General features: G+C 40.6%; 1 protein-coding gene across 1 annotated transcript in view; it reads right to left on the bottom strand.

Annotated features, from left to right (window-relative positions):
* The window catches only part of Znrf3 (zinc and ring finger 3), a 170,006-nt gene that overhangs the window by 58,649 nt on the left and 91,181 nt on the right, over positions 1 to 20,176 (bottom strand). The window contains exon 2 of the mRNA XM_021177289.3: positions 3,920 to 4,045. Within this exon, the coding sequence (XP_021032948.1) occupies positions 3,920 to 4,045 (126 nt within the window). The remainder of the gene's footprint in view (positions 1 to 3,919; positions 4,046 to 20,176) is intronic.

The raw sequence follows: 20,176 nt of genomic DNA, 5'->3' as shown, positions 1-20,176 counted from the left end.
ATGAGCCAATGAATCCCTTTCCTGGAATCTTTTTAGACTCAAAACCAGGAATAGAGGTTATATCTCTTGAGTAGGTAGGGGCAGGGAGATAAAACAGGTCTATAAAGAGATCTGGAGAGGAGGCTGCTGATGTGGTGAGGAGGAGCAGTACCAGATGTAGGTTCTATGACACAGTTCAACCTTCAGAGCAAATGCCTTGTCCATGATTGTGATTCTACCATGCAGAAGCAACAGTCCTAACCACACCCAGTTGATTCTGAAAGCAGCTGGTTTATTATCTAGAAAAGACTGACCGAGACAAGAGGAGACAAGAATTCAACACTGGTGAAGCACAGAACAGTTATGTTTCAGCTCCAGGGTCTTGTGAGCTGTATGATCTCAGATCATGTGGAGAACCTTACTAGGACTCAGTTTCCTCACCATAACATGGGAATGTAGACAAGATGTCAATGTGACAAGCAAAGGCAACTACAGCTCCTAGCAGGCAGTGTTCAGGATGGGTGCATACACCGGGTTCTGAGCTAAGTGCTCTGCTTACATCTCACAGCCCTACAGCAATCAGAGAGGCAGTTTTTCACAAAGGAACAAGGCATCAAGAACTAAGGTTGCCTTTCTAAGGTCACTCAGGCAAGGCATCCTAACATAAAATCCTCTAAATGACTTTACATTAACATCCCCACACCATCTTCTGAAGCATGGACACAGGCAGGTCCAGGCCTGCTGGATTTACTGTATTTCAAAATGCTAGCACAGAATTGCTCTATCTGGTGTTTGGGGTTTATCCAGACTGGAATTTCAGAATTCAGTCCAAGTGAATTCTGCTAGAAACATCATGATAGTCTCTGTGAATTTGAAGGGATGAAATGCCTGAGGCATACAGACTCTTGCACTCTGGGAAGGATTTATGAGATTTATGACTCTTCTCAAAGTAAGCTGCCCCCAAATGTCAATTCTATTGTTTTACTGTCACAGGGTTAAGTTCTGTAATGAGGGCATTAGGGAAGATCCTAACCTTGATCCAGAAGCTCAGAATTTCAGACAAGCAAGGCCCAGAACATCATCTTCACACTAAGTAAAAGAGAAATTGCTGCAGAGATCTGCCTGAGTTTGGTCTGAAATGAGGCCTGGCCTACTTCTTCTCCTAACTCTACTTACATAGTTGATTTTGTCAGTACCTTTACAGAATCGAAAGATTAGAAGGATGTGATCATAAATTATTTTTCTCTCATGAGTTTTAAAGTGTTGAACTCAAAAGCCCTTGGTAATACACCAAGGTGATGCATTTATGTCTTTTACTTTTAAAATAAAACTTGATTTGGACTCTTAGAGAGGCATTTATGTTTTTTAAAACCTTTGGGGTTTCAGCTCATGATTTTCTGTGAGCTGATAGGGTAGGGGGGCCCGTGTCTAGCCCTCCTAGTTTCCCATAGGCTTTTCTGTGGCAAGAGACAAGTTTCAACGTCCATTAACAGCAGCTCACCCATTCTCACCTGCACACTGGGCTGGCTGAGTTTCTTCCTATGCCTTTTAATTTCTTCTTCATTTCAGTGCTAGCAATGGAACCCAGGGCCTCACATGCTAGGCAGGAGCTCTGTCACCAAGCTATGTTCCCAGCCCAATCCCTTTGCCTTTGTGCTTCTCCTTGCCAATCAATCTTTGCTATAGCCACTGAAAGTCAGAAATAGAAGGAAACCTTACTGTCTGCAGGGGACTGGCATGCTGAGCTGCAGAGAGAGTGAGTCACTGTGCCTTCCCCCACCAGACATTTTTGTCTCTACTCTTGGGAATCCAGGAAAGTAGAAAACAGAGTCGGCAAAGTCAATGAAATTAAAGTTGTGAACAGGAAGGAGGAAGGAAAGGAGGAAGATGAGATTGTTCTGATTCATCATACCTCCTCTACTAGCCTACATTTAAAGCAAAAGGGAAACCATTTTACTTTGTTTGGTCCAGGCATCTTTACTAATGACTTTACTCAGGTGCCAGTCAATTCTTAAAACAGACAACAGCAGCAAATGTGCGCTACCCGTGTTCTACCTTGTGCCACACCCCAGTCTCAGCCTTTCCCAACAGAAATAAAGTGTTCCTAGAAAGGTAGAGCCATACACTGAGCTTGTAGGCCCCCACATTCAATAACTATTTCCTGATGAGTAAACACAAAAAGTGCTTAGTAATTCAATATATATCTAAGGTTTCCATTCCGCTGGCTTCATAGACCGGCAGGCCAAACCATGTGAAACTCACCAAGTAAACTGCAGTGTAGTTGGTTCAGGTAGTGGAGGGAACAGTTCTGAGTGACTTCAACAAGTACCCATCACTAAACCATCAAAGGACAATAAGGGTTACCCTGTGGGACCCTGTTCCAACCCATTTATAGACACAAGAGATGGATCCCCACTGGGCCCTGGGTCGTGGGGAAGGAGACAATGAAGCCAATAAGCTGAGCATAGAGCAGCAGCAGCTTAAACCTAGAAGCAAATGGCGTAGTTGAAGCAGACCCCTAACAAGGAGAGCACTGTTCCTGCCCTTTGGATGTAGCCAGCAGTTTCCCCTAGGAAAACACTAACATACTCTCATGAGGGTCTCTTCTAATCATCATTAAGCCACTTTGGTCAAGTGAAAACAATGAGGTATCAAGGCTGAGCCACCTCAAACACCTTTATTCAACTTAGTGAACCATAAACCAAACAGGCCGTAAGTCCTGTCAGGTTTCTCCCCCCATGAAAGGGCAGGAAAACTTGACAAGAGCCGTGCAGTTTCTCAAAAGGCCTAAGAGGGATAAAAGCCACAAGCAAATTAGGCTCACGAGGATCTCCAGGACCAAAGACCTTTTAGGAGTAGTTGGCAGAAGATTCTCTAGGTTTTGTGACAGCTCTCTGTACCAACATCACCTTTCCTCTTGCCTCATATACAAGAAAACCTCAGCTTCCAGGAACAGGATGCAGTTGTCTTCCACAGTACAGAGTCATAGCTTTGGGGACCATAAAATGTCCAGGACCTAAGACTACTCTTAGGGGGACTATCTCTCTCCCAACCAAAAATTCAAATGACTTTTACAAAATCTTTCCTTTTAACAAAATGATACACTTTAAAACAGGTTATAACCTATCATGTTAAGAGTTCCTGATGGATGGATTTTCAAAGTGAATTTATTTCTATCATATACTACAGTCAGAAGTTATATTAACCCCTAGCAGCTAAAAAGCATGTGTTTGTGAGTGCTTCTAAATGATGTGCCAACAGTCAATAGTGACACATGAGGCACCAGGCATTAGATCTCAACTCACTTCCTAGTCACTTGTGAAGTAAGTTCTAATGCAGGGCCATAATTGCTGTCTGCTATTCTGAAACTAAGGAAGTTCTAAATTGCAAGAGTTTTTCCATAACATACTTGACAGCAAAAAATAATGGGTTTGAACTCATTTTGAGGTAAAGCAGTTGTGGTCTAAGAGGAGGCTGTTTAGGCTTTAGTTATCCCATTTGATGTGAATATCCATAACCATATGCTACACATATATGAATGTGTATGATTATTGAGTATGGCCCCAGGGTTACTTATAGAAAAAAATATATATATACCATAATACTTCCTGAAGCCCCCACCCCCAAATCTCAGGTCTAAAACCTCTGGCCCCAAAGGTGTAAGGTACAGTATTATAGATTTCTAACATTAACCCATTTCACAGATAAGTTTCTCCCAGGGAAAGCAACTTGCCCAGGGCCACGTATTAGGCAGGGTTACAGCAGACTCTGAAGCACCAAAGCACATGCGTTCTATGGTGCTATGTCTCCTCACACAGCTTCAGAAGGAGTACTATGCCAGCATGGCTCTTCTTCAGAACCTGCTATTTGAAACTCAGGAAAATGCTTATGTGGAAAACATCAACCACAGTGGCAGTGACACAGAAGGCCTGGTGCTTACCTTGCCCAGGACAGTGAGACATGGTTTGGGGTCCAATTCTGGCTGTTCGAGCTTCACCACTCCTACCCAGCCATATTCATACAAGTCCTCTTCGTCATTGTTATTACATAGGCCTAGTGGGTGCATCTAAGAGACAAAATGGAAAGAAAATATCAACAGGCTGCCTTACAGACTGGTTTGACCCACTTCATGCATTTGTTATTGTATACTAAGTCACTTCAAAACTTCAAATTTTATGGCAGGGAACAGGTTTTTAATCCACGGGGAATTTTAAGTCATTACTGTGAGCTGAGCACTGAAGAGAACACAATAAAACCCCTAGAAATAGATATTATAAGGGGTGGAGAAATGACTCAACCGGTAAGAGCACTGACTGCTCTTCCAGAGGACCCAGGTTCAATTCTGAGCATGCACATGATGACTCACAACTGTCTATGAATCCAGTTCCAAAGAATCTGATGCCCTTTTCTGGCCCCCATAAGCACCAGCCCTGCACAGATACATTCAAACGTAACATCCATACCCATAAAATAAAATGAAATAAAAATATGTATATACTGTATACACATATATTCATGTGTATGCACATGGAGCCCAGGGGTTGATGTCAGATGTCTTCTCAACCTCCCTTTACCTTATTTTTTTGAGACAGAGTCTTTAAATGAACTTGGCACTTTCTTATCTGGCTGGAATGATTGGCTAATAAGTCTCAGAGACCCTCTTGTCTCTGCCTGTTTAGTGCTAGGGGATCACAGGTGTACACCACTGTGCTTGGTTTTTACATGGTGCTGGAAATTGAACTTAAGGCCTCATGTTCACACAGCAAGCATTTTACAGACTCAGCCATGATTTTAGCCCATTTAAATATATATTATAGCTACTTTCTCTGTGCCTTCAAAGTAATAGTTGTCCAAGATGGAAGCCACCTGATAATAGGGAGAAAATGCATCTTATATAAATGCCAATCTAAATTACTATGAAATATCATAAATCTAACACTAAGCAATTGTTAAAAAACTAACCAAACCAAAAACCCAAAAACTAACCAGGATAATATCCTATTTGGCTTCTAGGTTTTAAGGTCACATTAACTTATGCATGATGGCCTAGAGACGTATTCAGGACTTTGAGAGAACTGGAAGTGCGGCAGTATAATTAGCAGGCTATTTTAAGATTACAAATGGTTACTAAATAGATGACATTAAGTCTTTTCAAAATCTGTTACAGGCTGGCAAGATGGCTCAGTGGTTAAGAGCACCGACTGCTCTTCTGAAGGTCCTGAGTTCAAATCCCAGCAACCACATGGTGGCTCACAATCATCCTTAATGAAATCTGATGCCCTCTTCTGGAGTATCTGAGGACAGCTACAGTGTACTTACATATAATAAATAAATAAATAAATAAATAAATAAATAAATAAATAAATAAATACACAAATACATAAATACATAACTAAATAAAATTTTTAAAAATCTGTTACACATCACAAAATAGAAACTAGTGAGAGGAGCACCAGCTTATTTTCTCATATAGAAGCTTGAAAACCACAGAAATCCCAAGGTCTATGTTTAGAATTCTAGCATTGACTTGTATCAGACTATTGTGTAGCAATTTCTCACATGTTCTCTAAGATCCAGTGAGTTCTAGGGATGAGACTTGGCTTAGTGGTTAGGCTACCTGCTGCTCTTACAGAGGACCAGGGTTTAATTCTCGGTATCCACATGACAGTACACAATCATCTTTAACACCAATTCCTAGGGATCAACATCTTCTTCTGACCGCTATGGGCATACACATTGTATACATACATGCAAGCAAAGCATACGTAGACAAAATAAAAATAGATCTTTAAAATAAAAGATCATCAAGATTCAGGAAGTAAAATTTAGAGTCTCAGGAAGGCACCTCCTTTTCTAAGCTTACATAAATTATAAAGACTAGCAAGGACACAGAGACCAACTATGTTGCCTAGCAGAATAGACCTATCAAGCTGCCCCTAAAAGTCCCAGACTAGCTAAGTGGCCTGTCAGAGATACCATCTGACCTGGTGAGTTACCTATAAGTCAAGGACTGTGTTCCAGGATTCTAGCTTTTGTCAGCCATCATCCATGTTAGGGTGGGCTTTGGAAATGCAGCTGTCTTTAAAATTAGTCCTGCTCCTGTGCATAGCTCCTAATCCATACTCCTGTAAGTGACCCCCCTTCCCCCCAAAACTCAATGGTTTGTCAACATGTACCTAGGTAGCATCTGTACTTTGGTTTGTCCTTGATTCCCTATCTGAGATGAGCAGACATTGTTTAAGATTCTCCAAAGAACAGTATCATATGCCATAGGATCCAGAGCCCAAGAACAATGTGGAAAGAGGAAATTCTTATAGATAACTCCCGAAGTTATAAGCCTAGCATTGTATGTGCTAAATCTCCCCTTTAATATTTGTTTATTTTTATGTGTCTGAGTTGTTTGCTAGCATGTACACCTGTGCACCAGGTGCATGCCTAATCTCCTCAGAGATCAGAGGAGGGAGTCAGAACCTCTATAACTGGATTTACAGATGATTGTAAGCCACTTTATGGGTTCTGGGAATTGAACTTTAGTCCTCTAGAAGAGCATCCATGCTTTTAACCACTGGTCCATATCTCCAGCCCAATGTGCTAAACTTAAGTTTAAAGATATCTTTAGATTTATATTAAGAACCTTCTAAGGCCAGGAGTAGTGGCATGTGACTTTAACTCCAGCACTTGGGAGGCAGAGGCAGGCAGATCTCTGTGAGTTTCAGGACAGCAAGGGCTACATAGTGAGACCCTGTCCTGGGAAAACAAAACAAAACAAAACAACCTTCTAGATTCCACTATAGAAGGGATAGCAGCTCCAAAGACATCTATATCCTAACCTTCATACATTTTACCTTACCTAGTAAGACACACTGGCATATGTGACTAAGCATGAGATGGAGAGTTCCTGGATTCTCCAGGTAGGCAGGTATGTCAAGATTAGTATTGTTCTAAACCAGTAGACCTGTAGTAACTTAGAGCAGCAAATAGAAAGCTAATGCATATTATTCCTTACTTGTTTTACAGGTGAGAACAAAAGCTCAAGGTAAATGACCTTGTTTTCCAAGACAACATGGGCAGCAAGTAGCATACGCAACTCAAATGATTGCACCAGGGGACTTTCCACTCTGCTCACTTGCTCTATGCCTCCTTACTTGAGAGCTGACTATCTGAGAGAAAAAGACTGAAAGAGAAAATCTTCAGGAAAAAAATGTTTGTATTTTTAAATCTGTTGTGGTCAAGGACAGAGCGCTATTTAACGCAGGCAGCAAAAGGAGCTAAGATGTGGAAAGTGGGGCATGTGTCTGTGAAGCTGCAGGGCCTCAAAGTAAACTGAAGGAAAAATAAGATTCGTCATTCCAAACTTAGGGAAGAGATATAAAAGATGGAAGAGGAAGAATGAAACGAGACTGATCTGTAGTAAAAAGAGTCACAGTCTACAAGACAAAGAGAAGGTCTTAAAAATTAGAATGGAGTTTAGACATCAAGACAGTGTCAGAATACCAAGCAGTAAATGGCACACAGAAGAGAAGACAGTCCCACAGTGTTGCATGGGATTCAGATTCTAAGAGTCACTAGGCTGTCCCCTCATTGTCATCTCTGGAGATCAAGCACACCACTGCATGGAAGGTGTGGCGCCTATTCGCTTAGCACTTCTTAAGGTCTGGGAGGATAAAGGGGGTATCAGCAGCTGTCTTTGCAGTTAGTGAGCACCCTTTCCCTGGGAATTCCAAGGCAAAGGATGAAGAGTCCTATTTTTTTTCATAAGCCTTGAGTTTCAGAGTAGAACCAACAAGGGTTCTGTAGTGAAGTAGACAGTATAACCTCTCCTCTAGGATACCCATCCTGGAATGTTCTAGATATTAAATGAGGAGTAGTCTAAAATGCCAAGACCTCCTACAACAAAAGAAGATTAATAAGGGTCACCAAATTATACCATAAGTTCAGACACCTATGACCTTCAGGAAAAGGAGAAATCAACTCAGCCCAGCTTCAGTTTCCAAAAGTCTCAGGTCAAGACATTACAAAAGCAACAATACTTGTGTTTTGTTTTACAATACTGTTTTACTATATTTCATGGGACTTCTGATCATGTGGCTTGGAGGATTCCAAGTAGGCAACTACACCTATGGGGTTTAGTCAGTGATAGAGAGCAGCTTTGAAGGAGTAGGGATCTCAGGCAGACCTAAAAGCTGAGTCTTTTTCAAAACTTCAAAGAAGAGAGGCCAGCAGATATGGTCAAACAGGTTTAAGTCCATTCACATAAAATTTCAAGAGGCAAATAAAGAGACTTGAAGTCAACTAGTGGTTATTGGGCTTGGAGTGATAAGAAGCAAATATTCTGTGGGTATCATTTCTTCTTGAGGGTGATGGAACCTCATAGTGGTTTATAATACAACATATCACACACACACACACACATACACACACACACACACACACACACACACAGCTCAAATCAAGTGTCTCTCTATGTAGCCGTGGCTGTCCTGAAACCCACTATGTAGATCATGTGGCCTGGAACTCAGAAAGATCTGCCTGCCTCTGCTGTGATTAAAGGTATGCACCACCATGCCTGACACCAAATGCTTTAAAATGGTAGGTTTTTAACCAAGCAATTGTTTATTCAGAAAGGATTTATTGCTGGCCTACTGCTGGTCTTGGTGAATGTGGGTATCCACAGTGTAGGGCAATGTGGTTTGAATCCTTCCAGAACATAAGCTAATTATAAAGGCCCTTCAGGAATCATGTCCTGTCCCCAACCCCCCCCCCAAAAAAAAAAAAAAAAACAGTGAAAAACTCAGAAACACTTCACAACTTTACAGAAATTCAGCATTACATTTGTAAACTGAAACTCTACAGAAGGCTACTTTCTTCTTTCACTTTGTCTTGTGTGTATGTGTGCCACACACACACGGCCTGGGGAATCACTCAAGCACACAGGCCAAGTATGTTACCACTGAGCTATAATCCCAATCCTTCAAAACAAATTAATTAATTAATTAATTTATTTATAGGTCTAGGACAGTCTGTGAGTTTCTCAAGTTGGCCTTGAACTATCCTCATCTTCTAAATATGTGAGATTTCGGGCATATGCCACCATACCCAGCTAGTAAAAATGCCAGTGAGATGGGTTTAACTTGCTAAATCCATCATTTCCTATTCTGATCCTAAAAGTGCTTTGTGTTTAACTAATATAACCACATTGTTCCATGAAACACATTTTGAGAACAAGCTGGAAGGGAGTACACATACACATTAAGTACAAAGCAAAACTAAATGACCTCAAATATTGAAGACCCAACCATGACTCAAGAGTAAATACAAGACACTGGAAAGAGAGAGACACGGGAGGGCAGCAAACAGAAGGGAGAGCAGATAAACCCAGAACAGGAACCAAGAGCAGCAGAAGCCATGGTTGGAACTTGACTCACTGCAGCCACTATGAGAATGGGACCTAACATTAAGGAAGGTGTGTCAAGAGTATGTTCTTAGGTATGCAGAAATGTAAAATGCATAAACATCAAGCACAACCAAGGGTCCCTTAGAGTCTGTCAGGCCAGCACTCTGAAAAATACTTCCTACTGGGCTGGCTCTTTCTTTCTTTCACACTTCTCTAAGACCCCTTAACAGACTTTCTTGCTGACGTGGGGTAACTATTGGCACTCCTGGCATGACTCTTGATTACCAGACAGTGTCAAAGTCTTCAAAACTAAAATGGACTTTTTTAAAGCACCAATTATCAGTTGCCATTGGTTGTTCACTTTTCCTTGTAAAGATACCATAAAAAATTGTCAAAGGATTGAAAATTCACTTTACAGTCAATCACTGTAGAGCAAAAGAAGCAGGCACATCTCTATGAACTTAAAGCCAGTCTGGTCTACACAGTGAAACCCTGCCCTCCCCCACAAAAGGGAGATGATGTCAAAGAACATCTCTACCCCAGTTTCCCACTCTTTTTAACTCCCCCAGGTAGGCCACCCTGCAAATTCAATCTTTGCTACCACAGTTAACTAATATAATTATTGGTTATAACAATTTTACCCCTCTGTCAAAGGTACTATTGTAAATTCAGGCTGCTGTCAGCTCATCTCTGACAATATACTAGTTTTCAGAAATGCCGGTCCAACACCTGCAGCAACACAGGGTTCTATTTCACTCAAGGAGGTCCAAGTTAAAAGATCAGGAAAATGCTCCCCATCTGTCCCACAGGGTTTCTTTATGTTGCCCTGGAACTCACTTTGTAGACCAGGCTGGCCTCAAACTCACAAAGATCCACTTGCCTCCCCGGTGCTGGGATTAAAGGTGTGTACCACCATGGCCAGGCTGGGAAAATATTTCTCAAATAACTAGAAAAAGTCATATGATGAAAATATGTACTAGTGAGATGATCTGATACAAAGAATGATAGGCAAAGATAGGCATCAAATGCAAATGAGCATGCTATGTGGGGGGGGTGTGGGGGTGTGAAATAGTGAACTTCTCATCTGAGTGTGTTATTAGGTTACATTTCAATCTCATTCCATGCTTATAGCAAACTGTTAAATATGCAATGATAGTGATTGGAGTACATAAAGAACCTGCAAACTGAAACTGCAAGTCAGCAATGAAGCCAAATGAATGAATGGTACCACAAAAATTGTGTCAGCCAATGAACAGCTAGATCCTATGCAAAGTCAATGGAAAATGATCTAGTTAAGAATTAAATTATGCTGTTCTATTCAGGAATTTTTCCCCTGTGCCCCTATCTTCGGGGCTTTTCCCCACTTTCTCCTGTATAAGTCTCACTGTCTCTGGTTTTATGTGGAGTTCCTTGATCCACTTAGATTTGACCTTATTACAAGGAGATAGGAATGGATTAATTCGCATTCTTGTACATGATAGCCACCAGTTGTGCCAGCACCATTTGTTGAAAATGCTGTCTTTTTTCCACTGGATGGTTTTAGCTCCCTTGTCAAAGATCAAGTGACCATAGGTGTGTGGGTTCATTTCTGGGTCTTCAATTCTATTCCATTGGTCTACTTGTCTGTCGCTATACCAGTACCATGCAGTTTTTTTTATCACAATTGCTCTGTAGTACAGCTTTAGGTCAGGCATGGTGATTCCACCAGAGGTTCTTTTATCCTTGAGAAGAATTTTTGCTATCCTAGGTTTTTTGTTATTCCAGATGAATTTGCAGATTGCTCTTTCTAATTCGTTGAAGAATTGAGTTGGAATTTTGATGGGAATTGCATTGAATCTGTACATTGCTTCCTGAATAGAACAGCAATGGCTTGTGCTGTAAGATAGAGAATTGACAAATGGGACCTCATAAAACTGCAAAGCTTCTGTAAGGTAAAAGACACGGTCAATAAGACAAAAAGGCCACCAACAGATTGGGAAAGGATCTTTACCTATCCTAAATCAGATAGGTATATAAAGATATAAATCAGATAGGTATATAAAGATAGATATATAAAGAACTCAAGAAGGTGGACTCCAGAAAATCAAATAACCCCATTAAAAAATGGGGCTCAGAGCTAAACAAAGAATTCTCAACTGAGGAATACAGAATGGCTGAGAAGCACCTGAAAAAATGTTCAGCATCCTTAATCATCAGGGAAATGCAAATCAAAACAACCCTGAGATTCCATCTCACACCAGTTAGAATGGCTAAGATCAAAAATTCAGGTGACAGCAGATGCTGGAGAGGATGTGGAGAAAGAGGAACACTCCTCCATTGTTGGTGGGATTGCAAGCTTGTACAACCAGTCTGGAAATCAGTCTGGCGGTTCCTCAGAAAATTGGACATAGTACTACTAGAGGATCCCACAATACCTCTCCTGGGCATATATCCAGAAGATGCTCCAACTGGTAAGAAGGACACATGCTCCACTATGTTCATAGCAGCCTTATTTATAAAAGCCAGAAGCTGGAAAGAACCCAGATGCCCCTCAATAGAGGAATGGATACAGAAAATGTGGTACATTTACACAATGGAGTACTACTCAGCTATTAAAAGGAATGAATTTATGAAATTCCTAGGCAAATGGATGGACCTGGAGGGCATCATCCTGAGTGAGGTAACACAATCACAAAGGAACTCACACAATATGTACTCACTGATAAGTGGATATTAGCCCAAAAACTTAGGATACCCAAGATATAAGATACAATTTGTTAAACGCATAAAACTCAAGAAGAACGAAGACCAAAGTGTGGACACTGTGCCCCTTCTTAGAATTGGGAACAAAACACCCATGGAAAGTTACAGAGATAAAGTTTGGAGCTGTGACGAAGGGATGGACCATCTAAAGACTGCCATATCCAGGGATCCATCCCATAATCAGTCTCCAAACACTGACACCATTGCATACACCAGCAAGATTTTGCTGAAAGGACCCTGATATAGCTGTCTCTTGTGAGACTATGCTGGGGCCTGGCAAACACAGAAGTGGATGCTCACAGTCAGCTATTGGATGGATCACAGGGCCCCCAATGGAGGAGCTAGAGAAAGTACCCAAGGAGCTAGAGGAATCTGCAACCCTATAGGTGGAACAACAATATGAACTAACCAGTACCCTGGAGCTCTTGACTCTAGCTGCATATGTATCAAAAGATGGCCTAGTCGGCCATCACTGGAAAGAGAGGCCCATTGGTCATGCAAACTTTATATGCCCCAGTACAGGGGAACGCCAGGGCCAAAAAGTGGGAGTGGGTGGGTAGGGGAGTGTGTGGGGGTATGGGGTACTTCTGGGATAGCATTGGAAATGTAAATGAGAAAAATACCTAATAAAAATATTACAAAAGGAAAAAAATTATGTATGGGTGCTTCCACAGAGAATGAGCAAAGCAGAAAAGTAACTATGGGGAAATGAGAGTTTTCTCAATTGGAAAATGATATCACTGAAGTCAAACATAAATAAAGGATACCACACCACTTAGACAATTTTCCTGACAATATTCTAACACTGTCCATCGGAGATCCATTGTGCAGTCCCAGTATAAGATACTGAGGCTATAATTACATTCTAATTTGTTAAATTAAAAACAAATTCTCAACCTATTTAGCTTCAGCTTCTTTCAGCCACATTAACAGTATCATGTATGGATTCCATCTCAACAACCGCCCTAAACGTTTTTATTTTCAGCCTTGTTTTTCAAGACAGTTTCAACCAGACTCATTACTATTATCTAAGATACTAGTCCCATTTAAAAGATTCCAGACCCTTTTCCGGGTAGCAATCATCTACACAAAACAAGGACCTTCACATAAGGAATTCAAATAGTTTCCCAAAGGCCCAACTAGGTATTGTTTCTACATCATTACTCCACAACCACTATGTAAAAGCCTCAGTTCCTGTTCAGTCAGTGCCATCAGGTCACTCCACACAGGACCAATGTATACTTCTGACACTTTATTATTCAAAATTAGCATTAGGACCCTGCAGTGTATGGAAACATGGTAATTTTTTACTTAATATGGCACACTAGCATTTAAAAATTATAAGCACTTCTGAGTTTTACTCTTATGAGTTCTCGTGTTCTCTCTCTCTCTCTCTCTCTCTCTCTCTCTCTCTGAGCGCGCATGCGCGTGTGTTGGGGCGAAGAGAGAGAAAGAGAGAGAGATGCATGTGAGTGTATGGGCATATATATTTGGAGGCCAGAGCAAGATGTTCAATGTCTTCCTTTATCCTTCTCCACCTTGCTGCCCTGAGACAGGGCTCCTCCCTGAACCAGAGCTTCTGCTTTGGTTAGGTTAGCTAGCCAGTTGATCTCTTGGGATCTCTCTGTCTCTGCTGTCCTCTCCTTAGAGGCAGTTACAGGCATGGGCAGCTGTGCCGGCTCTGGAGATGCAAGCTGGGAATTCAAACTCAGGTCCTCACTTGCAAGTAAATACTGTTCCTAAGGCCCCGAATTTTTCTTAAAATGTTTGGGGAAAGAGAGTTTGCCTAACCACATGGCTGAAATTTCAAAAGCTTTTACTCTCCTATTTTAGGACAGTTTTAAAAGGCCTAATTACATATAAGAACCCAGAAACATCACAAAAGGGGTGGGGGACCCATAGGTTCAGGAACCTAGAATGGAACCGAATGAAGAGTCCCCTAAAGGACTTAATTCTCTACTAGGAAATCAAAGGACAGCCCCACTGCCTAGAGCAAAAAGACAAGCAAGTTTTCTGAGATATCATGGGAGAATATCAGGCAAATAATAAGCTATAATTAAACTCAAGGATAAAACGAAGTGTGGTCTGTTCTGTGCTTAACACTGACCCTGTGCTTTGGGAAGAGTAACCTGGGGATGCTCAGTATGGCATGAGTCAAGGATGGAAGAACACCTCTCGTTCTTTACAGGGATGATGCTAATCCCAATGCCTTAATGGGAAAGGAGTTAATAAGATGTGACACAAGTAGCACAGTAGGTGCTCAGTGACTAAGTCCTCTTTATTTTCTCTACATCTGTCTAGTTCACTTTTGCTTTATGCCTTTGCCAAGAACACTTTGCCCTTCAAGACCAGCCTCAATGTCACTCTTCCCATGGAGCTTTCTTGAATGCACTCACAAACCTAAGTTGCTTCCACATCTTTGATACCAAACACTTTCATGGTGCTCACCAGTCCCTTTTACTCCTCACTACCCCCACCTAATGTGAGCATCTGCTTCTAGAACACTATTACTCAGAGCTTCCGGCCACCCTACTTTTAACCTTGACATCAACAGGTGCTCAGTAAATGACTGCTGGACAAAGCCTTTGGCCTCTCTATTTGGCTGCCCGCTTTGTTTGTGGAAAGCCACTTAGGTCTCTGCTTAGCTAATGGAGGGTCGAGGGCAAATAAATCAGGATTTAACCAACCTGTAGCATGAACCTTTTAAGGATTAGCTCTACTAAGTGTTGACTGCCAATTCATCAAAGTCATTTCCAAACAAAAAGACTCACTGGCACAGACTGGCACAGGAAGCTGATATTTCCTACTCAGAGAACACAATCCTGCTGCCCTTCACTCACGTAGGCTGGTCACCATATTTTGAAAGGCCAGTGGACAGAGAAGGAAAGTATGAATCCTCCAAAAGAAAATTTAACATCTACAATTTTCCTACTTATGTCCAACTCACAAGGTTACTGTCAGCAACAACAAAAAGAAAGGAACTAAACCCAAGGAGAGGTAGGAATAAGATCCAGGTCCAAGAATCCCAACAGAGAGGAGAAATAAAGGAAACCTCAAAACGAAGGCCCAGAGGGTGACAGCTGCAGGAAAGTCAAACAAACAATGAAACCCTGAACCACTGCCAAATAAGATTGTTAATACTAAGGAGTTTTACAGTTATGAATAAGAGAATGAAATGTGGAACTAAGGGATTAACTGAGAGCAAGAAGAGAGAATAACAGCACAGCTCCTTAATTCAAAGAAAGCTAGACTTTACATCTAAGAATACAGGTCCAGCTGAGAATACTACTGCCAACAATAATGTGATATAAGGAACAAGCATGATGTGAGAAATACAGAAGCCAGGCCTGGTGGGGTACATCTTTAATCCCAGCACTGGGGGGTGGAGGGGCAGAGGCAGGTGGATCTCTTGAGTTCGAGGTCAGTCTGGTGTACAAATCAAGTTCCAGGACAGCCAGGGCTACACAGAGAAACACTGTCAGGAAAGGAGGGAGGGAGGAAAAGAGGGAGGGAGAGGGATAGAAAGACAGGGTTGGTGGGAGGAAGTCTAAAACCTTCCACTTCACATAGTAGAAGTAAAAAAGACAATGTGAATATGAAACAGCAACATGAACATTTTCCAAATAAGCTTAGAAACATTCAAAGAAAAGAGAAGCTGTTCTACCAGAGGCCAAACAGGCTGCCAGAAATCCAGGTAGGCTGCCCTCCCAAGGACCTTCCCTACACTGGTGGTACTTCCCTTCATGTCCCTAATTTCCACCTCCTAAGCAATACCACGTCCCAGCTCCCAACTCAGGGAGAGACCCCTGAGAGACAAGAGACTACACAGGCTACCAAAAGTCCAAGTAGGCTGCCCACCTGCAGATATCGCCCACACTTTCAGTGTTGCCCCCCTCCCCAACCTTTTCCCAGTTCCTCAACTTCCTTGTTGCTGTGTTTCAGTCTCTACTTTGGACAAAGACTTTCTGCTTTATCAGAGGCTATGCCAGCTGCCAGAAGTTCAGGCAGGTAGTCTAACAGGCTCTAAGAGATCTTGGATGGCAGCCCAGACTACTATACCCTGCAAAACTTTCAATCATCATAGGTGGAGAAAACAAGATCTTCCATGATAAAGACACATTTAAACAACATCTATCCAGAAAGCCAGCCCTCCAGAAAGTACTAGAAAGAAAACTCCAACCCAAGGAATTTAACTATACCCATGAAAACACAAAAAATAATCCCAACCTCTCTCTCTCTCTCTCTCTCTCTCTCTCTCTCTCTCTCTCTCTCTCTCTCACACACACACACACACACACACACACACACAGAGAGAGAGAGAGAGAGAGAGAGAGAGAGAGAGAGAGAGAAGAGAGAGAGAGAGAGAGAGAGAATCCTAATGGATGCAAAGTCACAATCTATCCTTCTGCTGCATACAAGAAACCTCAACATCAAAGATAGACATTACCTTGAGAATGGGGTTGCAAAAAAACTTTTTTCTAAGCAAATAAACCTAAAAGGACAAAACAAGCTGGTGTGGCCATCTAATATCTAACAAAATAGACTTTGAACAAAAATTAATCAAAAGAGATGGAGGATATTACATGCTCAAAGATAATGTTTTAATTCTTAACATCTGTTTGCCAAACACAAGGGCACCCAAGTTTGTAAAAAAAACATTACTAAAGCCTAAATCACACATTGACCCTCACAAATTGGCAGCAGGAGACTTCAATACCCAACTCTCACCAATGTACAGGCCATCTAGCCAAAAACTAAACAGAGAACTACTGGCATAAAGAGACATTATAAACTAAATGGACCTAACAAACATCTATAGAACATTTCACCTTAATAGAAAAGAATATACCTTCTTCTTAGCACCTCATGGAACTTTCTCCAAAACTGACCACATATGCAGCCACAAAGCAAGTCTCAACAGATAAAATGAGGAGGAGGAGGAGGAGGAGGAGGAGGAGGAGGAGGAGGAGGATCCCTGCATCCTATCAGATCACTGTGGATTAAAGCTGGGTTTCAACAATAGGAACAACAGAAACAACAAACTCATGGAAAGTGAACAGTGTCTACTGAATGAAAAATGGGTCAATACAGAAAAATAAAGAAATGAAAGACTTTCTAGAATTCGATGAAAATGAATATCAACATACACAATCTTTTTTTTTTTTAAGTATAGAATAGAGTTTGTTTAGGGCATGGGGAGGGGAGTTAAGAGGGTAGTAGAGGCAGAGAAAGGCAGAAAGAGGGAGAGAGGAGAGAAGTAGAGGCCGGCCATGGCCACATGGAGAGAGAGGGAAGAAGGGAAGGGGAAAGGAAAGAGTCCAAGAGGGCAAAAGAGAAACACGCAGGAGTAAGAGCCAACATACTCAAACTTATGCAACACAATGAAAGTGGTGCTAAGAGGAAAGTTTGTAGCACTAAGTGCTTACATATAAAAATTGGAGCAATCTCATACTAGTGACTTAGCCACACACCTGAAAGCTATAGAACAAAAAGAAGCAAGCATAAGCATGAAGAGTAGATAGCAAATAAACTAATCACTAAAATCAGTAAGCAAGAAACAAAAAGAACAATACAAAGATTCAATGACACAAAGAGTTTGTTCATTGAGGGGGGGGGGGAGGATCAACAAGATAGACAAATCCTTATCCAAACAAACTAAAAGGTAGAGAGAGAATATCCAAATCAACAAAATCAGAAATGAAAAAAGGGCAACATAACAACAGATACTGAGGGAATCCAAAGAATCATTAGGTCATACATTAAAAATCTTTACTCCACAAAATTGTAAAACCTAAAATAAACGGATAATTTTCTTGATAGATTCCATTTCCCAAAATTAAGTGAGATGAGAAATCCAATTTAAATAGACCTATAACCCCATAAAGAAAGAGAAGCAGTCATTGGAAGTTTTCCAATCACAAAAAGCCCGGGGTAGACAGTTTTAGTGACTAATTCTATCAGACCTTCAAAGAAGAGGTAACACTAATACTCCTCAAATTAGTCCAAAAAGAGAAACAAAAGAAACACTGATGCATTTGTATTTGGAACCTAAATAAAATGTCATGCAGTTCTATTCAATTATGAAAAAAAGAAAAAAGAAACATTGTCAAATTTTTTAAGGGTCACACTCACCCTGATACCCAACTTAAAGAAAGGGAATTACAGATGGATTTCTCTCATGAACATAGATGCAAAACTACTTAATAAAATACTCGTAAACTGAGTCTATGCACACATCAAAAAAGATCATCCACCATGATCAAGTAGACTTCATCCTAGAGATTCAGGAATGTTTCAATAACAAAGTAAGTCAATGTAATCCTCTAAATAAACAAACTGAAAGAAAAAAATCAACATGAAAATCTCATTAGATGCTGGAAAAAGCCTTTGACAAAACCCAACACCCATTCACAATAAAAGTCTTGGAGTAGGAGTACAAGAAATATAACTAAATATAATTAAGGCGATTTACAGCAAGTCTATAGCTAACATCAAATTAAACGAGGAGCAACTCAAGGCAATTCCACTAAAATCAGGAACAAGAACAGGCTGTCTACTTCTTCCTATTTATTCAATATAGTACCTGAAGTTCTAGCCAGAGTAATGAGGCAACTAAATGAGATCAAGGGATACAAACTGGAAAGAAGAAATCAAAGTATCTCTATTCACAGATGATACTTAAGCAACCCTAAAAATTCTAGCAGGGAACTTCTACAGCTCATAATGTAGAAGTTCCCTGCTAGATCATCCAAGTGGCTGAATATAAGATCAACTCAATAAATATATAAAGTATATTTATTTATTATAAAGCAATCCACCTATATAAAAATGATATACAGACTTAGAAAGAAATAAGAAAAACAACACCCTTCATAATAGCCACAAATTATATAAAATATGTAGGAGTTAACTCTCACCAAACAAGCGAAAGACTTACATGATAAAAAGTCAAGTCTTTGAAGAAAGAAATTGAAGATATCAGAAGGTGGAAAGACCTCTCATGCTCATTGATTGGTGGGATCAAAATAGTAAAAATGGTCATTCTATCAAAAGCAAACTAGGGTTCCAATGGAATCCCAAACACAATTCTTTATAGACCTTGAAAAGACAACTCAACTTCATATGAAAAACAACAAACCAAACCAAAACAAACCAGGACGCTAAAACAACTCTCAACAATTAAAGAACTTTAGGAGGTTATCTCTGATTTCAAGCTCTACTACAGAGCTATATTTTAAAAAAATAACACAAAACAAAACATCCACACATGGTACTGGCATAAAAAGGCACGTTGATTAATGGAATGGAATTGAAGACCCAAAAGTAAATCCACACACCTATGGATACTTGATTTTTGACAAAGAAGACATAATGAAAACAGAAAGCATCTTCAATAAATAGCACTAGTATAAGTATCTGCATGTAGAAAAATGCAAATAGATCCATATTTAATCACCCTGCACACAAAGCTCAAGTCCAAATGGATCAAAGACCTCAACATAAAACCAGACACATTGAACCTGACAGAAGAGAAAGTGGGTAATAGCCTTGAACACACTGGCACAGGAGACAACTTTCTGAGCAGAAAACACCTATAGCACAAGCATTAAGATCAACAATTAATAAATGAGACCTCATTGGGCTGGAGAGATGGCTCAGCATTTAAGAACACTGTCTAATCTTCTAGAAGTCCTGAGTACAATCGCCAGCAACCACATGATGGCTCATAACCATCCATAATGTGATCTGATGCCCTCTTCTGGCAAGCAGAACTCTCATACTCTCATATATGAGAGCACTCATATACATAAAATAAATAAATCTTAAAAAAAATAAAATAAATGAGACCTCATAAAACTGAAAATTTTCTGTAAGGCAAAGACACCATCAATAAGACAAAATGGCAGCCTACAGAATGGGAAAAGATTTTCACCAAGTCCACATCCAATAGAGGGCTAATACCCAACATACATAAAAAATTCAAGAAACCAGACATCAACAAATCAACTAATCCAATTAAAAAACTGGGGTACAAGCTGGGCAGTGGTGGTGCATGCCTTT

Source organism: Mus caroli, unplaced genomic scaffold, assembly GCF_978045245.1.
Source record: "Mus caroli unplaced genomic scaffold, Mus_caroli_1 scaffold_13, whole genome shotgun sequence".
NCBI classification, from domain to species: Eukaryota; Metazoa; Chordata; class Mammalia; order Rodentia; family Muridae; genus Mus; species Mus caroli.
The sequence above is the reverse complement of the archived record's forward strand: the minus strand, read 5'-3'. Positions and strand labels throughout refer to the sequence as shown.